At 57.7% G+C, this 18871-nt stretch overlaps 1 protein-coding gene across 2 annotated transcripts in view; it reads left to right on the forward strand.

The window, feature by feature from the left end:
• Positions 1 to 3869: 3869 nt before the first annotated feature.
• TRPM2 (transient receptor potential cation channel subfamily M member 2) overlaps positions 3870 to 18871 on the forward strand; it is a gene marked incomplete at its 5' end in the record, with an annotated part of 42695 nt that continues 27693 nt past the window's right edge. For both annotated transcript variants that reach the window (XM_082654354.1, XM_082654355.1), the window contains 9 exons: positions 3870 to 4043; positions 4815 to 4903; positions 8431 to 8599; positions 9814 to 9994; positions 10483 to 10649; positions 12187 to 12367; positions 13417 to 13478; positions 14578 to 14778; positions 18721 to 18823. In XM_082654354.1, the coding sequence (XP_082510480.1) occupies positions 3870 to 4043; positions 4815 to 4903; positions 8431 to 8599; positions 9814 to 9994; positions 10483 to 10649; positions 12187 to 12367; positions 13417 to 13478; positions 14578 to 14778; positions 18721 to 18823 (1327 nt within the window). The remainder of the gene's footprint in view (positions 4044 to 4814; positions 4904 to 8430; positions 8600 to 9813; positions 9995 to 10482; positions 10650 to 12186; positions 12368 to 13416; positions 13479 to 14577; positions 14779 to 18720; positions 18824 to 18871) is intronic.

An 18871-nucleotide genomic window follows, 5' to 3' on the forward strand; every position in this document is an offset into this window, starting at 1 on the left:
CCGGAATCACTGGCCGGGGGCTCCACCGGTCTGGGGCTGCCCTGCCCCACACACTGCCCTCGAGGCAGCCCTCTGCCGCGGCGCGTGCCTTGGGCTCTGGGCACCTCCATCCTTCAAATCCGGGGGCAGGTAGCCACGCCAACCCTGGGCCCCCAGGGCTGTGCACGCTTCCCATCGGCAGAGACAGCATCGTGCAGGCGCTGCCACAGCAGACTGGCCGGGGCCACACTCCTGCTGAGGAGTCCAGGACGGGAGGGGTGCAGGGCAGCTGGGCCCCCTTTGAGATCATTCTGCCCCTCACGCCCTCCCACTCTGGGCCTGTGCTGGGAGGGCAGCCCCGTGAGCTCCAAAATGCCTTGGGGTCAATCTTCCATTGTCGTGGACGTGGGTCCCGGCTTCTGATGAGATGGCTGACCAGTCTCCCCAGCTGGAGGAAGACAAACAGGCCACCTACATCCTTAGAGACCTGGCCACACCCTCCATCTTCCTTCCTGGACAAGCTTTCTCATTCCTTTCCTTGTCTGTAGGCTGAGAATCTCCCAACTCTCTGAACTCCGAATCCTTTTTGATTAGAAGTCCATCTTTAGGTCATTTCTCTCGCCTCACAGTTTGCTATAAGCATTCAAGAGAAGCCTTAGGGCTTCCCTGGGTCGCAGTGGTTGAGAGTCCGCCTGCCGACGCAGGGGACGCGGGTTGGTGCCCCGGTGCGGGAAGATCCCACATGCCGCGGCGCGGCTGGGCCCGTGAGCCATGGCCGCTGAGCCTGCGCGTCCGGAGCCTGTGTTCCACAACGGGAGAGGCCACAACAGTGAGAGGCCCGCGTACCGGAAAAAAAAAAAAAAAAAAAAAGAGAGAAGCCTTAGCTGTACTTTCAACACTTTGCCTCAATGCTTCCTCAGCCAGATTCTCAGTTTCATCACTTACGAGTTCTGTCTTCCACAAAACACCAGGAGAGAAGCAGTTCGGCCAAGCTCTTTGCCTCTTTATAACACGATCCCCCTCCTCCAGTTTCCAATAACATGGTCCTCGTTTCCGTCTGAGACCTTGTCAGAATGGCCTTTACCAACCACCTTTCTACCAGCGCCTGCTCGCGAGCACTCAGGCTTCTCTAAGGAGGCTGAGGCCCTCTCTCCAGCTCTGCTCTCCTCTGAGCTGCCCTCCCCAGACTTGTCAGCGGTGGAGGCTTTTCCTGGCGCCCCTCCGAACTCTTCCGTTCTGCGCATGGCTCGGTTCCAGAGCTGCTTTTCCATTTGCAGGTGTTTGTACCAGCAGCCCCTACTCCTGGTACCAACGTTCTGTGTTATCCCGGTGCTTTCATGTGAGGGTTTGACTCCTTCTTCTGAGAAGGTGTGGGCGCCTCTGGGAGTGACCCTGGCCCAGGAGCAAGGGGGACGGGAGCCGCCCGGAGGAGGGAATGAGACTGCAGAGGTGAGGGTGGCCTGAGCCCTGCGCACCAGGGACTGGGTGGCTGAACCCCAAGTGCCCAGTGTTGAGCTGAGCGGCCCCGAAGAGGGTGGGCCAGATGAAGGCTGGATGGGTGCCTCACTCCCTGCAAATCCCCGCCCCTCCCCAGGGCACAGGGACCGCATGCTGTTGCTGGACGAAGGGTGTTAGGGAGGGGAAACTGCCTCCGCTGCCCCTCTAGGGTTCTTGTGGCTGGACTAACAGTAAAATTTGCACAAGACAGATTAGCAGGAGAGAAAGAAACTAATTTTAATTCAGAGAAACGGCACCTAAGAAGTGGCCAAAGCAGGCAGCTTTTATACTTTTTAGTATAAATGTGTAAAGAATTGACAGGACAAAGAAACTCAGGTTTTGGGTGCCCAACAAGTGAAGGATCTGAGCAGAGTTTGGGCGTTAGTCAATGAGAGAAGTCATGAGATTGGTTTATACAGTCTTCTCGGCCCCGAATTCCCCATCTTTGATGATAAGGGTGTCCTTCGACCTCCAGGTGCAGGGGTGCACCTTTCACATGAGAGACTTATTTCCTGCCCTCAGGGAGACAGAAAGGAGGGTCAGAGTGTCTCTCTTGCATTGGTCGTTTCTTCAGAAACTCGAATTCAAAATAATCAATATACCTTTGAGGCATATTTGGGGCCACCTACACTGGACCCCAACAATGGGCAGAGAAAGGCCTGTCCATCAGTGACCGTGATGTGTGGGGGAAGGTGATGTGGCCAGAAAGGGCTTCAGGGCAGGAGACGGAGGGAGACCTTGTGACCTGCTCTCTGCCCCAGATGGCCCCTGTTCACACCCTTGGAGCAGCTGGGTGGGGGGTGCCTCCCTGGATGACACCCTTGGGTGATAGGGGGTGACATGATGGGATATCATCATGGGCATCATGGCTCCAGGGAAGACCTGTGGGGTTCACACACATTTGCTTTTCCTGTTTGTAAACTGAGGAAAATGGTCGGGCTGCTTACGGAGGTCTCGGTGATGGAGACCAGGTCAGAGCTGGAGCAAAGGGTTTGAGGAAATGAGATCTGTTCTATTTGGAGGACCTGTGTGATGGAGTGCAGAGCCGTGCCCCTCCCTGAAACCAGCTCTGTGGGCAGTGGGGGCTTTTTTCCTTTTTGGAAAACAAAAGAAGTGGATCCTGGGACTTCCCTGGTGGTGCAGTGGTTAAGACTCTGCACTCCCAATGCAGGGGACCCAGGTTCGATCCCTGGTCAGGGAACTAGAGCCCACATGCCTGCTGAAACTAACGAGCCAGAGAGCCACAACGAAGACCTTGCACAGTCAAAAAAAAAAAAAGTGACCCATGTCTGGAAGCAGGAGGATGGGACCCCAGCGTGAGCACCACGTGTGATGACTGGGGGGTTTCCCCCCGGCTCTGGGGGCTCCTGGGCACCACCGGGCACACAAGGAGTGGTGGCGGGGGGATGGCGCTCTTCCTCTGGCCCTTCCCAGTGACCTGAGGTTATGAGTGGGGGGCTGGGCCCCAGGGATGCACATGTGCCTCCAGCCTGCCCAGGGCCCAATGGGGCTAGAGCTTGGGCAGCCGGGAAAACGTACAGACCGGCGAGCAGATGGGGCCCTGCATGAGGACACATCTGACTCGTTTCCCCCGATCCACTGCAGCAGCCCCCACGGGCCGCTTCTGACCTCGGGTGGCCGTGGGGTGTGGCAGCTTGAAGTGGGATCTCAGTTCCTTGACTGGGAATTGAACCTGGGCCAAGGTTCAAACCTGGGCCGAATCCTAACTGCCAGAGCACCAGGGACTCGTGGCTAGTGTCAGCACCCTGGGTCCTGTCTGCTTTAAAGAAAGGAATCAGCAGACAGAAAGCAGTGAGGCAAGGAAAGAGTTCATGAAGAACAGAATACCTGCAGATAGACACACGGCTGGGCTCAGAGAGTCACGTGCAATGGGGTGGCTTAGATCACTTATATGGGGGCCGTTTTCTAGGTCTTTGTTTTCCTCTGGCCAATCATCTTGCTTTGTTCCCATATCTGGTCTGACTCGGGGCCCTTCCCTGTGTGCGCGCGCATCTTCTAGCCAAGATGGCTTCCGGTGCGAGGGTCTCTGGGAGGTTGACAGGACATATTAGGGGCTAATGCCCTCTCCCTTTCTGACCCCTGAGGAACTTTTCTGTGCATGTGCAGTTGGGGAGGTCTCCTTGATCTCAAGAACGAAAACCATGGTCGTCTTATCTTTTTACTGCATCAGCGCTTAGCTCCCCTCTGCTTCTGCTGTTAAGTTTTCCTTGAAATGTCTAATGGCTCGGACTGATAAGCTTCACCTGCTCAGCCTGGGTCCCCTCTACCTCCTACCTCACTTCCAGGCCCCTCAGCCTTGCAGGCTAGAGAAGAGCCCATTCTGAGGGAGCAGGACAGAGCCTGCTCTGCGGAGCCAAGGTGGGGCTGTCGGGATGGAGCCGGCCATGCTGAGGCGTCGAGATGGAGCCGGCTCCAGGCAGGAGGACGGCTTCGGGGTGCAGCCCAGGAGGGTGGCTGACCTGGGCATGGTCCCCAACCTCCGGCAAAGCAGCAGCAGTCTCTGCAGGAGCAGGAGGTCGCAGTACCCCTTCGGCAACTGTGAAAAGGTAGGTCTGGGGGTCACCGGGTCTGCCAGGGCCCTGGTGGGGTACAGTGAACACCCAGGGAGGGCAGAGACCCGGCTGAGCTGGGGGCTCCAGCCCAGAAAGGCCCTTTAGAGGAGGGGACTTGGAGAGAGCGCTGGGTGGCTGGGTCTGTGCCCGGGGACTGTTCCTGTCCTTGGTCTGCATGGGAAAGTGCTGGGTAGGCACTAGGGTCCCGGGCCGCCCTCACAGAAAGCCCTCCACCCACATCACTGTGCAGTGACTGCATGTCCTCTCCCAACAGGGAAGGTCCCGGGCTGGCTTCACGGAAAGCCCCGGCAGGCCTGTGTTGGAGACACTTGAATGTCACAGCCCCTGGTCGGGTGGGAGGAGGGTGTCTCACGTCTCAGCCCGCAGTCCCACGACACGTAGGCAGGTATCCTGACACTCATTGGCCGCCTTTGCACCACATCACGCTGTTCCTGAGGAAGGTCCCAACCTGGAAGCACAGTGCTTCCCAGTTTATAGGCAACATTGACCTATAAACTGTAAAGGGCTGTGGACATTCCCTGGGGCCCAGGAGGAAGCGATTCCTCAGGCTCACTCTTCCCTCCCCGATCTGCGCCTGAGGGCCTCCAGCAGGTGATGGGGAGAACTCGGTCTCCCATCTCTGCAGAAAGACCCCTGAAGTGTGCCAGGGCGCACAGGCGGGTCTGAGTGAGGTGTGGGATGGGGTCTTTGGAAGAGTGTTGATTTGACTGTCTCAGGATCTCAAAGTGCCCTTTTTACCCTCAGCAAGGAAACCTGAGTTCATGGATTCCTGAGAACATCAAGAAGAAAGAATGCATGTACTTTGTGGAAAGCTCCAGACTGTCCGATGCTGGGTGAGTGGCTTGTTCTGTGTTTACGGCCCCTTCCCTGTTGCCACGTGGAATGGCTGAGCAGAGCAGAGCCGACCGAGGGGCCTCAGTGGGGGACAGTCCCTGTGTCTGTACCGGCCTGGGGTGCTCGGAGTGTCTCCAACCCCACAAACAGGGTTGATTCGTGTTTGCGTTTCCCCTCCGGACACACCCTCGTCTGCGCTGTGCCACAAATGGGCCTCGCTCTTTCTTACTTCCACTCCTTTGTCACCTGGTGGCGCTGCCTCTGCCACGGAGCCCTCCCTGACCACACCCTGGGATGTAACCTCTCTCCCCCACTACACTCCGTGTTTCCCTTTTATGCCAGTTGCCGACGGCACTGCAATCGTGTGGCTTTGTGGTCCTCTCTGAGCTCTGACCGTGTCTGAGTTACTGTATTACTTCCCTGCTGGACAGATGGCCAGCATCCAGCTCAGACTGTGAACAGTACAGGGAGGAAGGGTGTCCTCTGCGGGGATGATAGAAGAGGACGATGATCTGGAGCCAGACGCGCATGATCACCGACGGTGATGCTGTTCCTGGGGTCCTGGGACGTGCCCAGGGTGTGATCACAAAAAGTGCCCCGTTTGGGAGTTCACGCTCCAGCTTGGCTCCGTTTCAGACGAGAGCCCTCCTTTCTCCCCGGGGGGTGGTAGGGGAGGACCCTTGCGTCAGAGGAAGTGGCCACCGTGCTCCAGATGACGGCCTCAAGGCTGGCAACCTCTAAAGTACTCGGTGGTAATCAGAGTTCAAGTTCACACCGATATCCCGACAGTATGCAGAGAGCGCTTTGCACTGAGGTCTCCAGTTTTAGTTTTTAAAAATAGGTTTCGGGCTTCCCTGGTGGCGCAGTGGTTGAGAGTCCGCCTGCCGATGCAGGGGACGCGGGTTCGTGCCCCGGTCCGGGAAGATCCCACATGCCGTGGAGCGGCTGGGCCCGTGAGCCATGGCCGCTGAGCCTGCGCATCCGGAGCCTGTGCTCCGCAACGGGAGAGGCCACAGCAGTGAGAGGCCCGCGTACCGCAAAAAAAAAAAAAAAAAGAGAGAGAGAGAGAGGAGGGAAAGGGTCTGTTCTAGGCTAACTGTTAGAACCTATGAGAAAGTTTTGGGTAGCCTTGGGCCAAGCTGGAGCGTGAACTCCCACATGGGGCACTTTTTGTGATCACACCCTGGGCACATCCCAGGACCCCAGGAACAGCGTCACCGTCGGTCATAAATCATCATAAAAGTGGTCCTCGTCCTGACCCTCTTTCCCGCCTCGGACCCAGCTCTCTCCTCCGTAAATGGAGGAGCTGACACGAGGTGCTCAGAGAGAGCCCGGTGAGTCTGCGAGTGACTTGAGTCCCTAGGGGTCGTAGAGGAAGGTGTACGGGGCGTGCTGGGAGTTCCTTATGGCTGGCCCTGTGCTCCCAGCCCTGGGGGCCCCGGCCTAAGCAGTGGGACCAGGGGTAGCCAGGGACGTGCCTTGTGGGTGGAGAAAGGGCACCCAAGTGAGCCCAGGAGACTGAGGTACAGGGTGGGCCATGGCCGTCTTAACCCGTCCTTGGTTCTCTGCACGGTTAGTTAACCTACACGAATTTTATAAATTATTTCCCATCTAGGACCTCATTTGGCCCTCACAAGTTTTGCAAGCTCGAGGTCAGACAGTGTATTATTTTCCCCATTTAACGATTGAGAAGTTGAGAGTCAGAAGCCCCTACGGACAAGCACTCCGGAAGCAGCAGGGAAACTTGTTTTCTCTCTCTGAGTCCAGTTGTGTTTCCCCCATGTCATCGGCTCAGGTTTCACCTGCTTTGGGACTTCTTTGGTTTGGTCTCATCTATATCTAGTCTTCCAGGTCACTTGTTACTAGCAATAGCAGGACTCTAAAAGAAACGTGTAGATTTCCGATTAAACAAGCTGTAAAGAACACGGTTGCTGTCTTCTCTCCCTCCTGCAACCCCAAAGAATAGCCGTAAAGGAATAAGACGATTTCAACCCACGAAGACAAGGCAAGAGAGGAGGTGACAGTTGAAAAGGGGTAGCCGGGCGTTCTCTTTGGGGGAACCACGTGTATCGTGCTAGCCCTGTGTCCAGAAGTTTCTGCTTGGAGCCTGCACTGTGTGCTTTTTAAACCTTTTTATTTTGAAATAACTATATATTTATAGGAAGTTGCAAAGATACTACAGGTAGATCCCATGGTTCCACCAGTGGTTACACGGTCACCTCCTCTTCCCCACCATCTGTAACCCCTGGCAACCACTCATCTGCTCTCATCCCTATAACTGCTTCCTTTCCAGAATGTCATATAAATGGAGCCATGCACAGTGTGATCTGTTGAGATTGGCTTTTTTCACTCAGCAGGGTGCCTTTGACATCCATTCGGGTGGTGTGTGTTGATAGTTGCCTCCTGTCTGCTGCTGAGGAGCAAAGTGGCCGCCATCACAATATTTATAGTGAGGTTTTTGTGGACGGCAAATGTTGGGTCTTATTATTTTTTTTACCTGCTCTGCCAGTCTCTTTTTTTTTGATCAGTGTATTTAGAATGTTACATTTAATGTGACTGTTGATATATTAGGACTTAAGTCTGCCACTGTATTTTCTTGTTTACATTTCTCTCTGTTTTTCTTTTCCTGCCTTGCTGTGAGTTACTTGGATCATTCTTAGAGTTCCATTTTGATTTATCTATGCTGTTTTTGACCGTATCTCTTTGCGTAGCTGTTTTTTTTTTTAGTGGTTGTTCCAGGTATTACGTTATATATCCACAACTCATCGCGTGTTACTGACATCTACTTACCTACTGATGTATCCAAAACTCATCAGAGTCTCCTGGTGTTGACATTTACCACGTTGAATCAAGTGTAGAAACAGTCTCACCTTTTACAACACTTTGCCCTTCCCCGTTTATAATATAATTATTTACAAAATTTCGTCCGCATGCACTGAGAATTATGTTCGATCATGGCGCAATTTTTCTTCAACAATCACACATACTTCAGAAAATTCAAGAGGAGGAAAATGTGCTATATTCACCCATACTTTTATTCTTTCCATTGCTCTTTCTTCCTTTTTAATATTCCAAAATTCCTTCTTATAACGTTTTGTTTCTGTTTAGAGACCCTTCTCTGGCCAGCCTTTTTGGGGTAGTTCCCTGGTTTCCTCTCATCTGAGAATGTCCTGACGCCCCTTTTGTAGGTGAAGGATAGTTGTGCTGGGTGTAGAATTCTGGGTTGGTAGTTTTTGTCTTTTGAAAAATGTCGTGTCACTCCTTTCTGGCACTTGTTTCTGGCTCTGATTCAAAGTTGGTTGTTGGAATTATTTTCCCCTAATAGGTAAGGTGTCATTTCCGACTTTCAAGATTTTTGTCTTTAGTTTTTAGAAGTTTGACGATTGTGTGTCTCCACCGGCTCTCGGCTGGGGTGCCTCGTTCGCCCTGCTGGGCCGCCAGTCCTGACCCCTCTGGGCCTCCTCTGACGCTCGCAGTGGGGCGGGGGCAGGCGCTGGTCACCCCTGGTGACCGAGTGGCTTTGCAGGAAGGTGGTGTGTGAGTGCGGCTACATGCGTGAACAGCACTTGGAGGAGGCCACCAGGCCCCACGCCTTCCAGGGCAAGGAGTGGGACCCGAAAAAGCACGTCCAGGAGATGCCAACAGACGCCTTTGGTGACATCATCTTCACGGGCTTGGGCCAGAAGGTGGGAAAGGTTGGTTTCCATGGTGACTCCGTTGCTCTTACTGTGGACCAGAGCCCACTGTGGGTGACCAAGGTGGCTGGGACTCCCTGGGGTAGGAGTGGGAGGCTGGCGGAAACCTGGGGCGGAGCCCACCTGCCCAGCACTGAGGGCGGAGTGGGTGGGGCTCGCATGGTGAACGGGAGACACACGGTGCCCTCAGGGAGCAGGCAGGACCACTGCTGGTGCTCTGCAGGGTGTGGGCAGGGTGGCCCGGATGGCTTTTGTCACTGCCAGGAGGGAGTGGGCGAGGGGGGGGGAGGGCAGTGGGGAGGACCTCGAGGATGGGGTGAGACCCAGGAGCAGAGACGAGAGTCCTGCCAGTGGGGGGCGGGGTCCCAGGCCTGCCCGGGAGCACGAGGGCAGGGAGGGCGGCAGCAGCCGGAGGCCCAGGCCCCGCTGAGCTCCCAGCTGCTGCAGACTCAGAGGGATCGCTGGACCAGCAGTACCTCCAAGCAGAGTCTTGGACCCCCCCCAGACCTGCTGAATCGGAGGCCCGGCCACCCTGGTCTCAAGCAGCCTTCCGGAGGATTCCGTGGCAGCTCTTGGGCCGCACTGTCCTGGAGGGTCTGGTGTGGCCACTTATTTCTGTGCTGGGGTTCTGGGACCTTGAGCTTCTTGTTAGCCGGGTGTGACCTTTTCCCTCGACGACTCTGAGTCGCGGACGCTGCCCACTTGGCCCAAGAGGCTGAACAAGGAGGGTCGGGCTGGGGTGGGCACCGGCCCCAAGCCCTGCCCCTCGTGAGCCAGTGTCGGGGCAATGCCAGGCCCCCCCAGGCGCAGCTGGCTTAATCTGAGAGGGGCGTCCTCTGCGGAGCATTGGTGGGAGCGGGAAGGGGGGAGGTGGTCTTCTGCAGCATGGGGGCGGGGCAGGTGGGCAGCAGCCGGTCAGACCCTGTGGAGGTGATGGCGGGCGTGGCCTTCCAGGGAGACTGGACTCGGGCATGGGGCTCAGGCCGGGAGTGCTCCCAAAACAGGGGCCAGGGGCTTGTCTCCTCTGGGCAGCCTCCCCCTTCCCTCAATCAGTGTCCGCTCGGGTGTGGCCACTTTTACTCGCGGGGTCTGGACCCGGGTGTGAGCGTCCACCCGCCCAGCTGGGGCTCCAGACACTGCTGGTGCAGGACGGCTGGGCTCCGGGGCGGGGTGGCCGCTCCCTGACCCTCTGGGGTCTTCTGACCTCCCCGCAGTACGTCCGCCTGTCCCAGGACACGCCCTCCAGCCTGATCTACCACCTCATGACCCAGCACTGGGGCCTGGACGTCCCCAACCTTCTCATCTCCGTGACGGGCGGGGCCAAGGACTTCAACATGAAGCCTAGGCTGAAGAGCGTCTTCCGAAGAGGCCTGGTCAAGGTGGCCCAGACCACAGGTAGCACCAGACCACAGGAGGGGCTCAGGCCTGGGAGTGATGGGCGGGAGGGAGCGTCCCTGGGAGGCCAGGCCCGGGCCGGGGGGGGGGTGTCCGGTCAGACTCACCCCCCCCCGTCCGCCGCTGTGCTTGGCTTGCGCGTGGCGGCCGACGCAGCTCTCCACTAGTGATGCTTTGAAGTAGACACATTCAGAGACACTTCTGAGATGCCGTGCTCCCGAGAGCAGGACAGAGGGATGCAGCAGGGAGGTGGGGAGAGAGGGCAAGGCCTGCAGTCAGCGACGGGGGTCCTGTCCTGTCCCCGCCCCCGCCTGAGCAACGCGGGGAACCGCGGCTCCCAGCTGCCGCAGGAGGACGTGATCGTGGCGGGGCTTCCCTGAGGCCCTGGTTGGGGTAGAGGGTCTGCAGATGTGGGGCAGTGAGCACCGGAGACGCCCAGGGCGTAGGCGTCGGACGTGTGCGTGGCAGGGCCCTCTGCTCCTTCCCAGGGGCCTGGATCATCACCGGGGGGTCCCACACGGGCGTCATGAAGCAGGTGGGAGAGGCGGTGCGCGTCTTCAGCCTGAGCAGCAGCTACAGCGAAGGGGAGGTGGTCACCATCGGGATCGCCACATGGGGCACCTTGCACAAGCGGGAGAGCCTTATCCACCCCGCGGTGAGCTGGGGGCTGCTCCCGGGGCGGGCGGGGGCGGGGCGCAGCAGCGTGTAGGACCCTAGCGGGTGCTCTGCGGACAGGCCACCACCTGGGCAGCAGGGTGAACGCAGTGTGGAGGGGAGTGGCTGGACAGGGACACAGGAGGCCCAGGCTCAAGCCCCCACGCCATGGAGCCTGGTGACCCCAGGCGAGTAGCTACCTTGGTTGGATTCTGGTATCCTCCCTTGAGATCACGGGATGGGTCCACACAAGAGTCTCTGGAGCCGCCACTGGTCAGGGGCTCCTCCTGACGCCTCCCTGATGAGACATGGACTTTGCAGAAGGCGGAAGCTTGGCCGGGAGCACGCAGCCAGTGAGCATCCCAGGGCCTGGCCTTCTAGCCCCAGAATCGACAACACTCTGGTTCCCCCACTGAGGACAGAGCCTTCCTGCGTCCGTTCACCTGGGTGCAGCCCTGAGAAGCGATCGCTTAAATGTGGGGCTGTGAGTGGAAGAGATCATCCGATTCATTCAGTGAGATTTTGGAGGACGGTAGATGTGACATAATGAGCACATGTCCACCTACTTCATGGAGTCAGGAAAGTTTGGGGGAAACACTGGCCCCAAAGACAAGTCTCCTTGACTTGCTGAGGAGACGTGATTATAGCAGCCCCGTGAGGGGTGGTTTATGAATGAGCCCTTGCCCTTCCCGGCCGGCGGCGGCATGCCTTCACTTCCTGGGGAGGGCGTCCTCTGGCAGGTGATTCCTTGTGTCCGTCACAGACGCTTGTCATCGGGCCAGTCTGCCCCTCGGCCCTTGTCCTTTTGTGTCAGCGTCAGAGATGTGCTTAGTGGACGGGACCGGTTCTGTCTTGAAAGCTTGTCATACGGAGTGGAAATCTGAGGGCACGGGAGACTGGCTGACTTCCAAGATCACTCTGCACTTGTCTCCCCATTTCGAGTTCAGAGGACTTCCTGCGATACCACCTGCCATCCTCTGTGGACGCCAGGGGCCGTGTGCGCGGGTCCGGCAGCCACCCCTCCTGGATCTGGGTCCTGGGGCTGCTGGGACAAAGGACCACAGAGCTGGTGGCTTAAAGCAACAGAAATGTACTCTCTGACATTTCTGGACACCAGAACTCCAAGACCAGTACCACCCGGCCAAAATCGGGATGTCGGCAGGGCCAGGCTCCCCCAGAGACGGTGGGGGAGGAGCTATTCCCTGCCTCTTCCAGCTGCTGCTTTGTGGCCGCATCACTCCAGTCTCTGCCTCTTGGTCACATGGCCCCCTCCTTCTCCTCTGCACCCTCTTCTGAGGACACCTGTCATGGCATTCAGGACCCACCTGGATGATCCAGGTTAATCTTCCCAGGCTCAGACCCTTAGCCTCATCACATCCGCAAAGACCCTTTCTCCAAATGAGGGAACGTTCACAGGTTCCAGGCATTAGAGCCTGACATCTTGGGGGGGGTCACTTATCCAGCCTGATGGAGCTCCTGTTCTTGGTGGGAAAGATGTAGAGCTTTCCGTCTATCCGTGCCCACCTCTCCATCCCCAGGGCGGCTTCCCAGCTGAGTACATCATGGATGAGGACGGCCAAGGGCACTTGACCTGTCTGGACAGCAACCATTCCCACTTCATCCTCGTGGACGACGGGACCCACGGCCGCTACGGCGTCGAGATTCCCCTGAGGACGAAGCTAGAGAAGTTCATATCGGAGCAGACCAAGGAAAGGGGAGGTGAGCGAGGCACGCTTTCCAGGGTGCTCGGGGGGGAGAGGGGAGCAGGCTGGTCCAGGCGTCTGGGGCTCCGCTGGCCGTGACCAGGACATTCGGCAGGTGGGGTGCTGGGGGGGGCGTGGTCAGAACACACACTCGTTCAGGGGTTCATCTTCTTGCGTCCCTTTTAACCAGCAGAAGGAAAGTTCGGGCAGGCACTGAGGTCATAGCATCCTACGGTCACTTTACATCACAAACACGTCTCAGTTCAGAAATCAGAGCGTGCGGTAGTCAAAGCTTGGACCTTGACATCTCTTCCCTTGTGGGTGGGATGGGATGGATTCTGGGGTGTTGGGAGGTCAAATACATAGGATTTGCAGGTTGGTTGGACACCTTTGAGCCGAGGTTTTCAAGCTTCTTTGCACATCAGGGGTCCCCAGGGTATGGGTTCACCCCCAGGGTCTCTGATTCACAGGTCCGGGTAGTGAGGACTTGCATCTCCCAGCCCCCAGGGGACACGGATGCTGCTGGCCTTGGGACCACACCTGGAGAACTTGTTTTGACCAAGAGAAGCTGGGTGGGGAGTGTTGGGGGTGTGTGAGTGTGTGGGGACGGCGAGACCATGTGGGCTCTTGGAAAGAATGTTTGCTTCCCAGGGAAAGAAGTTTCTAGAATCGTCACAAGCCCTCCTGGTTGCCAGGCTGGATGAAAGGCTGAGGGTGGGGCTGGCTAACCAGAGGACGGAGTTGTGACGCCGTGCTCCCGCGCCATGCCTGGTGCCCGCTGGCTTGACATGTCCCCAGCCCTGCCCAGATTCGAGGCGCCACAGAAGGGCTGCAGGGAAAAGCAGGCTGGTTGCGGTGGCCAGCCGGGCAGAGCGGACCATCTGAGGATGGTCTACAGCCCTCGCCGTCCCTCCACCCCAGAAAGCAGGCTGGTTGCGGTGGCCAGCCGGGCAGAGCGGACCAGCTAGGGGAGCCTTGGGTGCCTTCCCTCCACCCCAGAAAGGGGCTGCAGCGGGCAGGGGTGGGCGCCCATGATCCTAAACTGGGCTCTGTGCTTCGTCCTAGGTGTGGCCATCAAAATCCCCATCGTCTGCGTGGTGCTGGAGGGGGGACCCGGCACACTGCACGTGAGTCCTGGCTGGGGGGGCGGGGTGTGCTTTTGGGGGTCAAGTCCTGCTGCAGGTGGGACGACTGCCCCAAGTGCTGTCACCAGCCCCGCAGGGGGGGTCATCAGCAAGAGGGGACAGGGATCCTGTCCACTGGGTGGGGAGATCGGAGCCCTTTGAGTGGCCCTGCCGCAGGACGGGTGCTCTGGCTTTGGCCCTGGGGCTTGACCTGCACAGAAGAAAGAGGGGCTCCAGAGGGGCCTCGGGCAAGGGTGGAGCCCATGCCCCCCTTCCAGGACCCCCGGGCAGCCCATGGGGGGTTTCTGCAGCTCTGCACCCAGACTCCCGGGCGGGGCTCTCAAAGTACAGCCCTCGGCTGCCCCTCAGCCCCGTGGGACCAGCAGCTAGATGTCAAGCAGGATCCTCAGTGGCTGTGACATGCTGCCGTGGACCTTTGTTCAGAACCCACTCTCTGGCGTGGAATGGGCCTCCCTTGTGGAACGCGGGCCAACTTGACCTCTGCTGTAGTAACACACGACATTACAGCCTGCAGATTTGGGGCAAGAGCGTGACGTTCTGTTTATGGGATCATCGAAAGTGTCTGTTTATGTTTAGTAACCGCAGGAGGTCAGCGCAGGATCCTGGGGTCCCTGGGAGGACGGGATGCGTCTGGTCCCCACTCCCACCGTGGCTCTCCTGCAGCATCACCCAGACAGGGCGTCCTTCCTGCTGGGGTAGAACCCCTTCCTCAGGTTGCTCACCCTGGGTCTCCGGGGGTCTCCCTCGATGTCCTGGTTAACGAGGGGGCGGAACTCTGGCAGTGCCCCCTCCTTCTGGAGATGGTGCTTCCGTCCACACATCAAAGGGTGGAAATATACAAACCTTTCGTGACAGTGGTGTTGAGTGACAGGCCTGAAGGAGGTGGCGTATCGGGTGTGTATCCCACGTACATCAGGATTAGCCACTTTCCCCTCCCAGCAGTGGGATGCTACCAAGCAAATGCCTTCTGTAAACTTGCAGTAGCCAGACATCAACTCTGTTTGAGCATCTCTGTATTAGAAGGTGTCCGTGCGGGTGTGGAGTCAGGTCCCGGGCTCACGGTCAGCCCCTGTTGTTGCAGACCATCTACAATGCCATCACCAACGGCACCCCATGCGTGATCGTGGAGGGTTCGGGACGAGTGGCTGACGTCATTGCCCAGGTGGCCAGCCTGCCCATCTCCGAGATCACCATCTCCCTGATTCAGCAGAAGCTGGGCCTGTTCTTCCAGGAGATGTTCGAGACCTTCACCGAAAGCAGGATTGTGGAGTGGACCAAAAAGGTGAGGCACACGGGCGCATCAGTCACCAGGCGTGGACCTGCAGCCGGTAGGTTAGACGCTGTCAGCCTGGTAAGCGGGACCAGGGCACGCCAAAACCAGACACGGAGACCCCAGCGGGCCTGGGGCGGGCACGGGAGTGATCTGCAGAAGGTGGGGGGCTGTGAGCCCGGAAGGCAGTGGGCCCAGGGCAGGTGGGAAGCCCTCAGCTGAGGCAGCAGGCTGTCCTCAAGGGAGGACGTGCTCAGCCTCTAGCCTGCAGAACTCCGGGCCTGGGCCGGTACCGCAGGGCATGAGGACCCTGCTGCCCTGGGAGGGCAGGAGGCTGGCGCTGAGGCCCCGGGGGAGGCAGAGGGGTGGGGAGCCCTGATTCCGGTAGAGGGGCACTGCCAGGGACAGCAGTGGGTGGCAGGGTCTGGCCCAGCCTCCAGGCCTGGTGACCTCAACGCCACTGGGGAGATTAATGGAGACCTTCTGGGGTCGGCAAGGCGGGCAGACGTGCCAGATGGGGGCCCATGCGTGGTTCCGGGAGCCATGTGGTGATCTGGGGGCTGCTTCACGTGCACCCTTAGATAGAGGCATCGGAGGCTGGGCCCATCCTGGGACCAGTGTTCTGGGGGACCCCCCCCATCTCCAGGGGGTTTGGAGACTTGAGACCTGGGAGGGAGCTAGTTACGCCCAAAACGGGCATCCTTTCTGCCCTGTGGGCAGGAGGTACTGAGTGGAAGCACAGGGAGTTGGGGACATGACCCTGCGGTGACAAGTGCAGAGAGAGACCGTCGGAAGGGCGGCCTCAGCTTTACGTCACGTGCCGGCCTGTCCTCTCTCTGTCTTTGTTTTGTAATAATTTTAGATTTGTGGAAAAGCAGCACAGGTAGTGGAGGGTTTCTGTCCGCCCTTCACCCAACTCTACTGCTGTCAACATCCGACATAAGCCCGGTGCGTTTATCAGAACCTAGAAGTGAACTCTGGTTCATCCCTGTTGACCAAACTCAGGCAGTTCGGATGTCATGTTCATCTGCTAGTGGCCTTTTGCTGTGCCGGAGTCTGAACCATTAGCTTGGTCTCTTCATTGTCTTTTTTCTTTCTTTCTTTCTTTGGTTTTTTTTAAGTGTGGCATTTTCTAACTAGCCCACCGGATTCCAAAGGTTTTCTGGAACATCATCATATGAACTGGATAAAAGTGGGCTGCTCTGGTTGTGGGCTGGGCTGGGGGCTCTGGGGCCTCGCTTTCTGCCCATCCCCTCAGCTCCTGAGCCGTGAGCTTCGTGGGTGCTACCACCCCCAAGAGCTCTGGTTTGGTCCTTTCTCCTGACCCAGGGAGACCATGGCTGTTACAGCCCAGGACCATAATTGCCCTGCATTTCAGTATTTCTGCTTTAAAGTGCATTGGTATTTGCTCTTTCATAGCTACAGTGGGAGATAACACTGGTTACAGATGGGTGTAGACTTTGCTAGCATCCCTTATAGACGGGGTCCTCGGTGGACCGGGGGGAGAAATAGCGCAGGAATGTGCCTACGGAAGTCTCTCCAGGTCCTGAAAAGAAGGAATTTCTCTCTCACATCCTCCAAGGCTGTTTGGCTCAGTTGGGTGATCTGGGGCACTTGGAATGGACCTCAGAATTGGCCATCTCCCCAGTCCAGATTTCAGGGGCCCTGGTGAGCTCTTCAGAGGGACACTAACCCATGGCCCCCAGCCTCCAAGGGGGGTAGGTGTGAAGGAGAGCGCTGGCTGAGCCCTGATCACCCACGAAGCCCTTGGCCGGTGGAGAACCGCCGCACCTGTGGCCCCTGTGGTCCTGCTGTTCGGCCGCACTCTGGGCCCCGGGGGCAGGGGCTCACCCGCCCCGAGGTCACCTGACCTCTGTTTCCTGGCAGGATCCTTTGTGGGATGGGGGCAGTCAGTGCCTCTCTGACCCTCGGTTTCCCCAACAAGTTGGGGCTGACAAAGCAGTCAGGGTCTGTGACTTTCATCCAGCTCCGTGGATGCTAAAGCCAGGCTGTAAAAACTCATGGAAATTCAGTTTTAAGTGCCTGACACGTGCCTTTCAGGGCACGTCTGTGGAGCAGCTTAGCCCCCACCGCGTCCAATTTCAGGCCATGTGGACGGTCTGTGCCCAGCAGCCAAAGACCATGGGGAGGGCTGGGACCCCGGATGGGGGCTGGGGAGGGGGAGGGCAGCGGGCCTGCTCCGAGGGGAGCCAGGCGGTTTTTGTGGGCGGCACAGTGACCCTGCTCTTGTCTGTCTTATTGTGGCCTCAGAGGACCTCCTTAGAAGCCAATGTTCTGTGAGATTGTTTTCGCTGTTGGCGTCAGCTCGGCTGCCAATGGCCATGGTGGGGATTGGCTGGCCGGCTCTGTGGCCTTTCCTCAGTTAGTCTGTAAATTATTCAGGCAGTTCTCAGAAGCGGATCTAACCTGCCTAGGTTTAAAGGGGCCTGTGTTTTCAATCCCTTGCCAAGTAGAGGCCTTAAAGTGGTGTTTCATACACACCAGTCTCAAGCCAGGGGCTTGCCCTCAGTGGTTGTTCTCGTTCAGTGGGGAGAGGACCCCCAGAGCCGTGATCGCTGATTCACTCCACAAACCTCAGGGCTGGTCTGCCCCGTGGCAGGTACTTGGGTGTGGCCCTTGGCGGGTGTGGACATCTGCCATGGGGGTCTCATTGCCAGCCCGCGGCCAGCACCACATACCTGGGGTCGGAGGAGTTGCTGGCCCTCTCTCAGCAATCCCGTTTTCTTATTTGCAAAATAGGGGTAACTGGTACTTAAACGCAGAGGATGGAGCAAGGTCACCTGGGACAGTGCTAAGTGGTTGTCAGCACATACACGCTGACGGTAGCTGCTTCATCCTGTGAATCAAAGCAAGGGTTAAATCCCGGAGCGATTTCAGCTGGAAGATGGAATTGGGGTTGGGAAGAGAGACCGGGGTATTTTGGAGCTGACATGAAAGCTGGACCCCGAGGGGTTAGGGAGGTTGGGGTCTTAGAGGTGGAGGTGGGCTGTGCAAGGGGCCCTCTAGGTGGGAGAGGTCTGTACAGAGGCGGGAGCTGCATGGCCAGGCTGCGGAAGGAGGTGGGAAGGCGGGTGGGGCGGCCGGGAGCTGGGGGAGGAGCCTGAAGCTGTGGGGGTGTGGGGAGCTAGTGGATGGCTCCCCCCCGTCTCAGGGTGAAGGGTTCAAGGCAGGGCAGCTACTGGTGGCAGACACGGCAGCTGAGAGATGATAGGTACGATAGGTGATAGCTAGCTAGACGGGTGATAGGCAATAGATGATAGGTAGATAGATAGATAAAATAGATACATAATAGAAAGATAGATAGATAGATTGGAAGGGTGGGTAGCTAGCTAGGTGTATAGAGAAGTAGTTAGATAAATACATAGGTAGATGGGGCGACTAGCTAAATAGATACATGGGGTGGGTAGGTAGATATATAGAAGGGTAGGTAGGTAGGTAGGGTAGGTAAGTAGGTAGACAAGTGGGTAGGGTGAACAGTAGGTACATAGATACAGACACACACATACCTACATACGTACATGCGTACACACACAGACTGATGGATAGCTAGGTAGGTAGGTAGATGATTGGATAGACGAGTGGATGGATGGAAGGACGGACAGGTAGGTGGGTAGGTCCTCCCCCAGGCAGGAGGACCCGGGGAGAAGTCTTCAGTTAAGTGATGCTGAGTGTTGATCAGTGACCGATCAGTGAGGTGAAGATGCTTTACACGTGGGCTGTGTTTTCCACCCCACAGGCCACTCGCAAACACCGTGTGTTTGGTCCTCATGCATCTTTCATCTTCACCGTCTGGGGTGCGGGGGGGCGGGGGGCCCTGGCTACACAAGCAGTTAGGACTCCTGCCTGGGGCTCTGGCTCCGTGTCCAGGGCCTTGGTTCTGAGGGTGCCTTTGGGGAGGCGGGAGGCACCTCACGTGGGGACCGTCTTTTGCAGATCCAAGACATCGTCCGGAGGCGGCAGCTGCTCACCGTGTTCCGGGAAGGCAAGGATGGCCAGCAGGACGTGGATGTGGCCATCCTGCAGGCCTTGTTGAAGGGTGAGGGGCAGGCAAAGTGGGGACAAGGGGGAGGAGCCGGCTGAGGGT

This window comes from Grampus griseus, assembly GCF_964374135.1.
Source record: "Grampus griseus genome assembly, chromosome: 5".
In the NCBI taxonomy this organism is placed as follows: domain Eukaryota; kingdom Metazoa; phylum Chordata; class Mammalia; order Artiodactyla; family Delphinidae; genus Grampus; species Grampus griseus.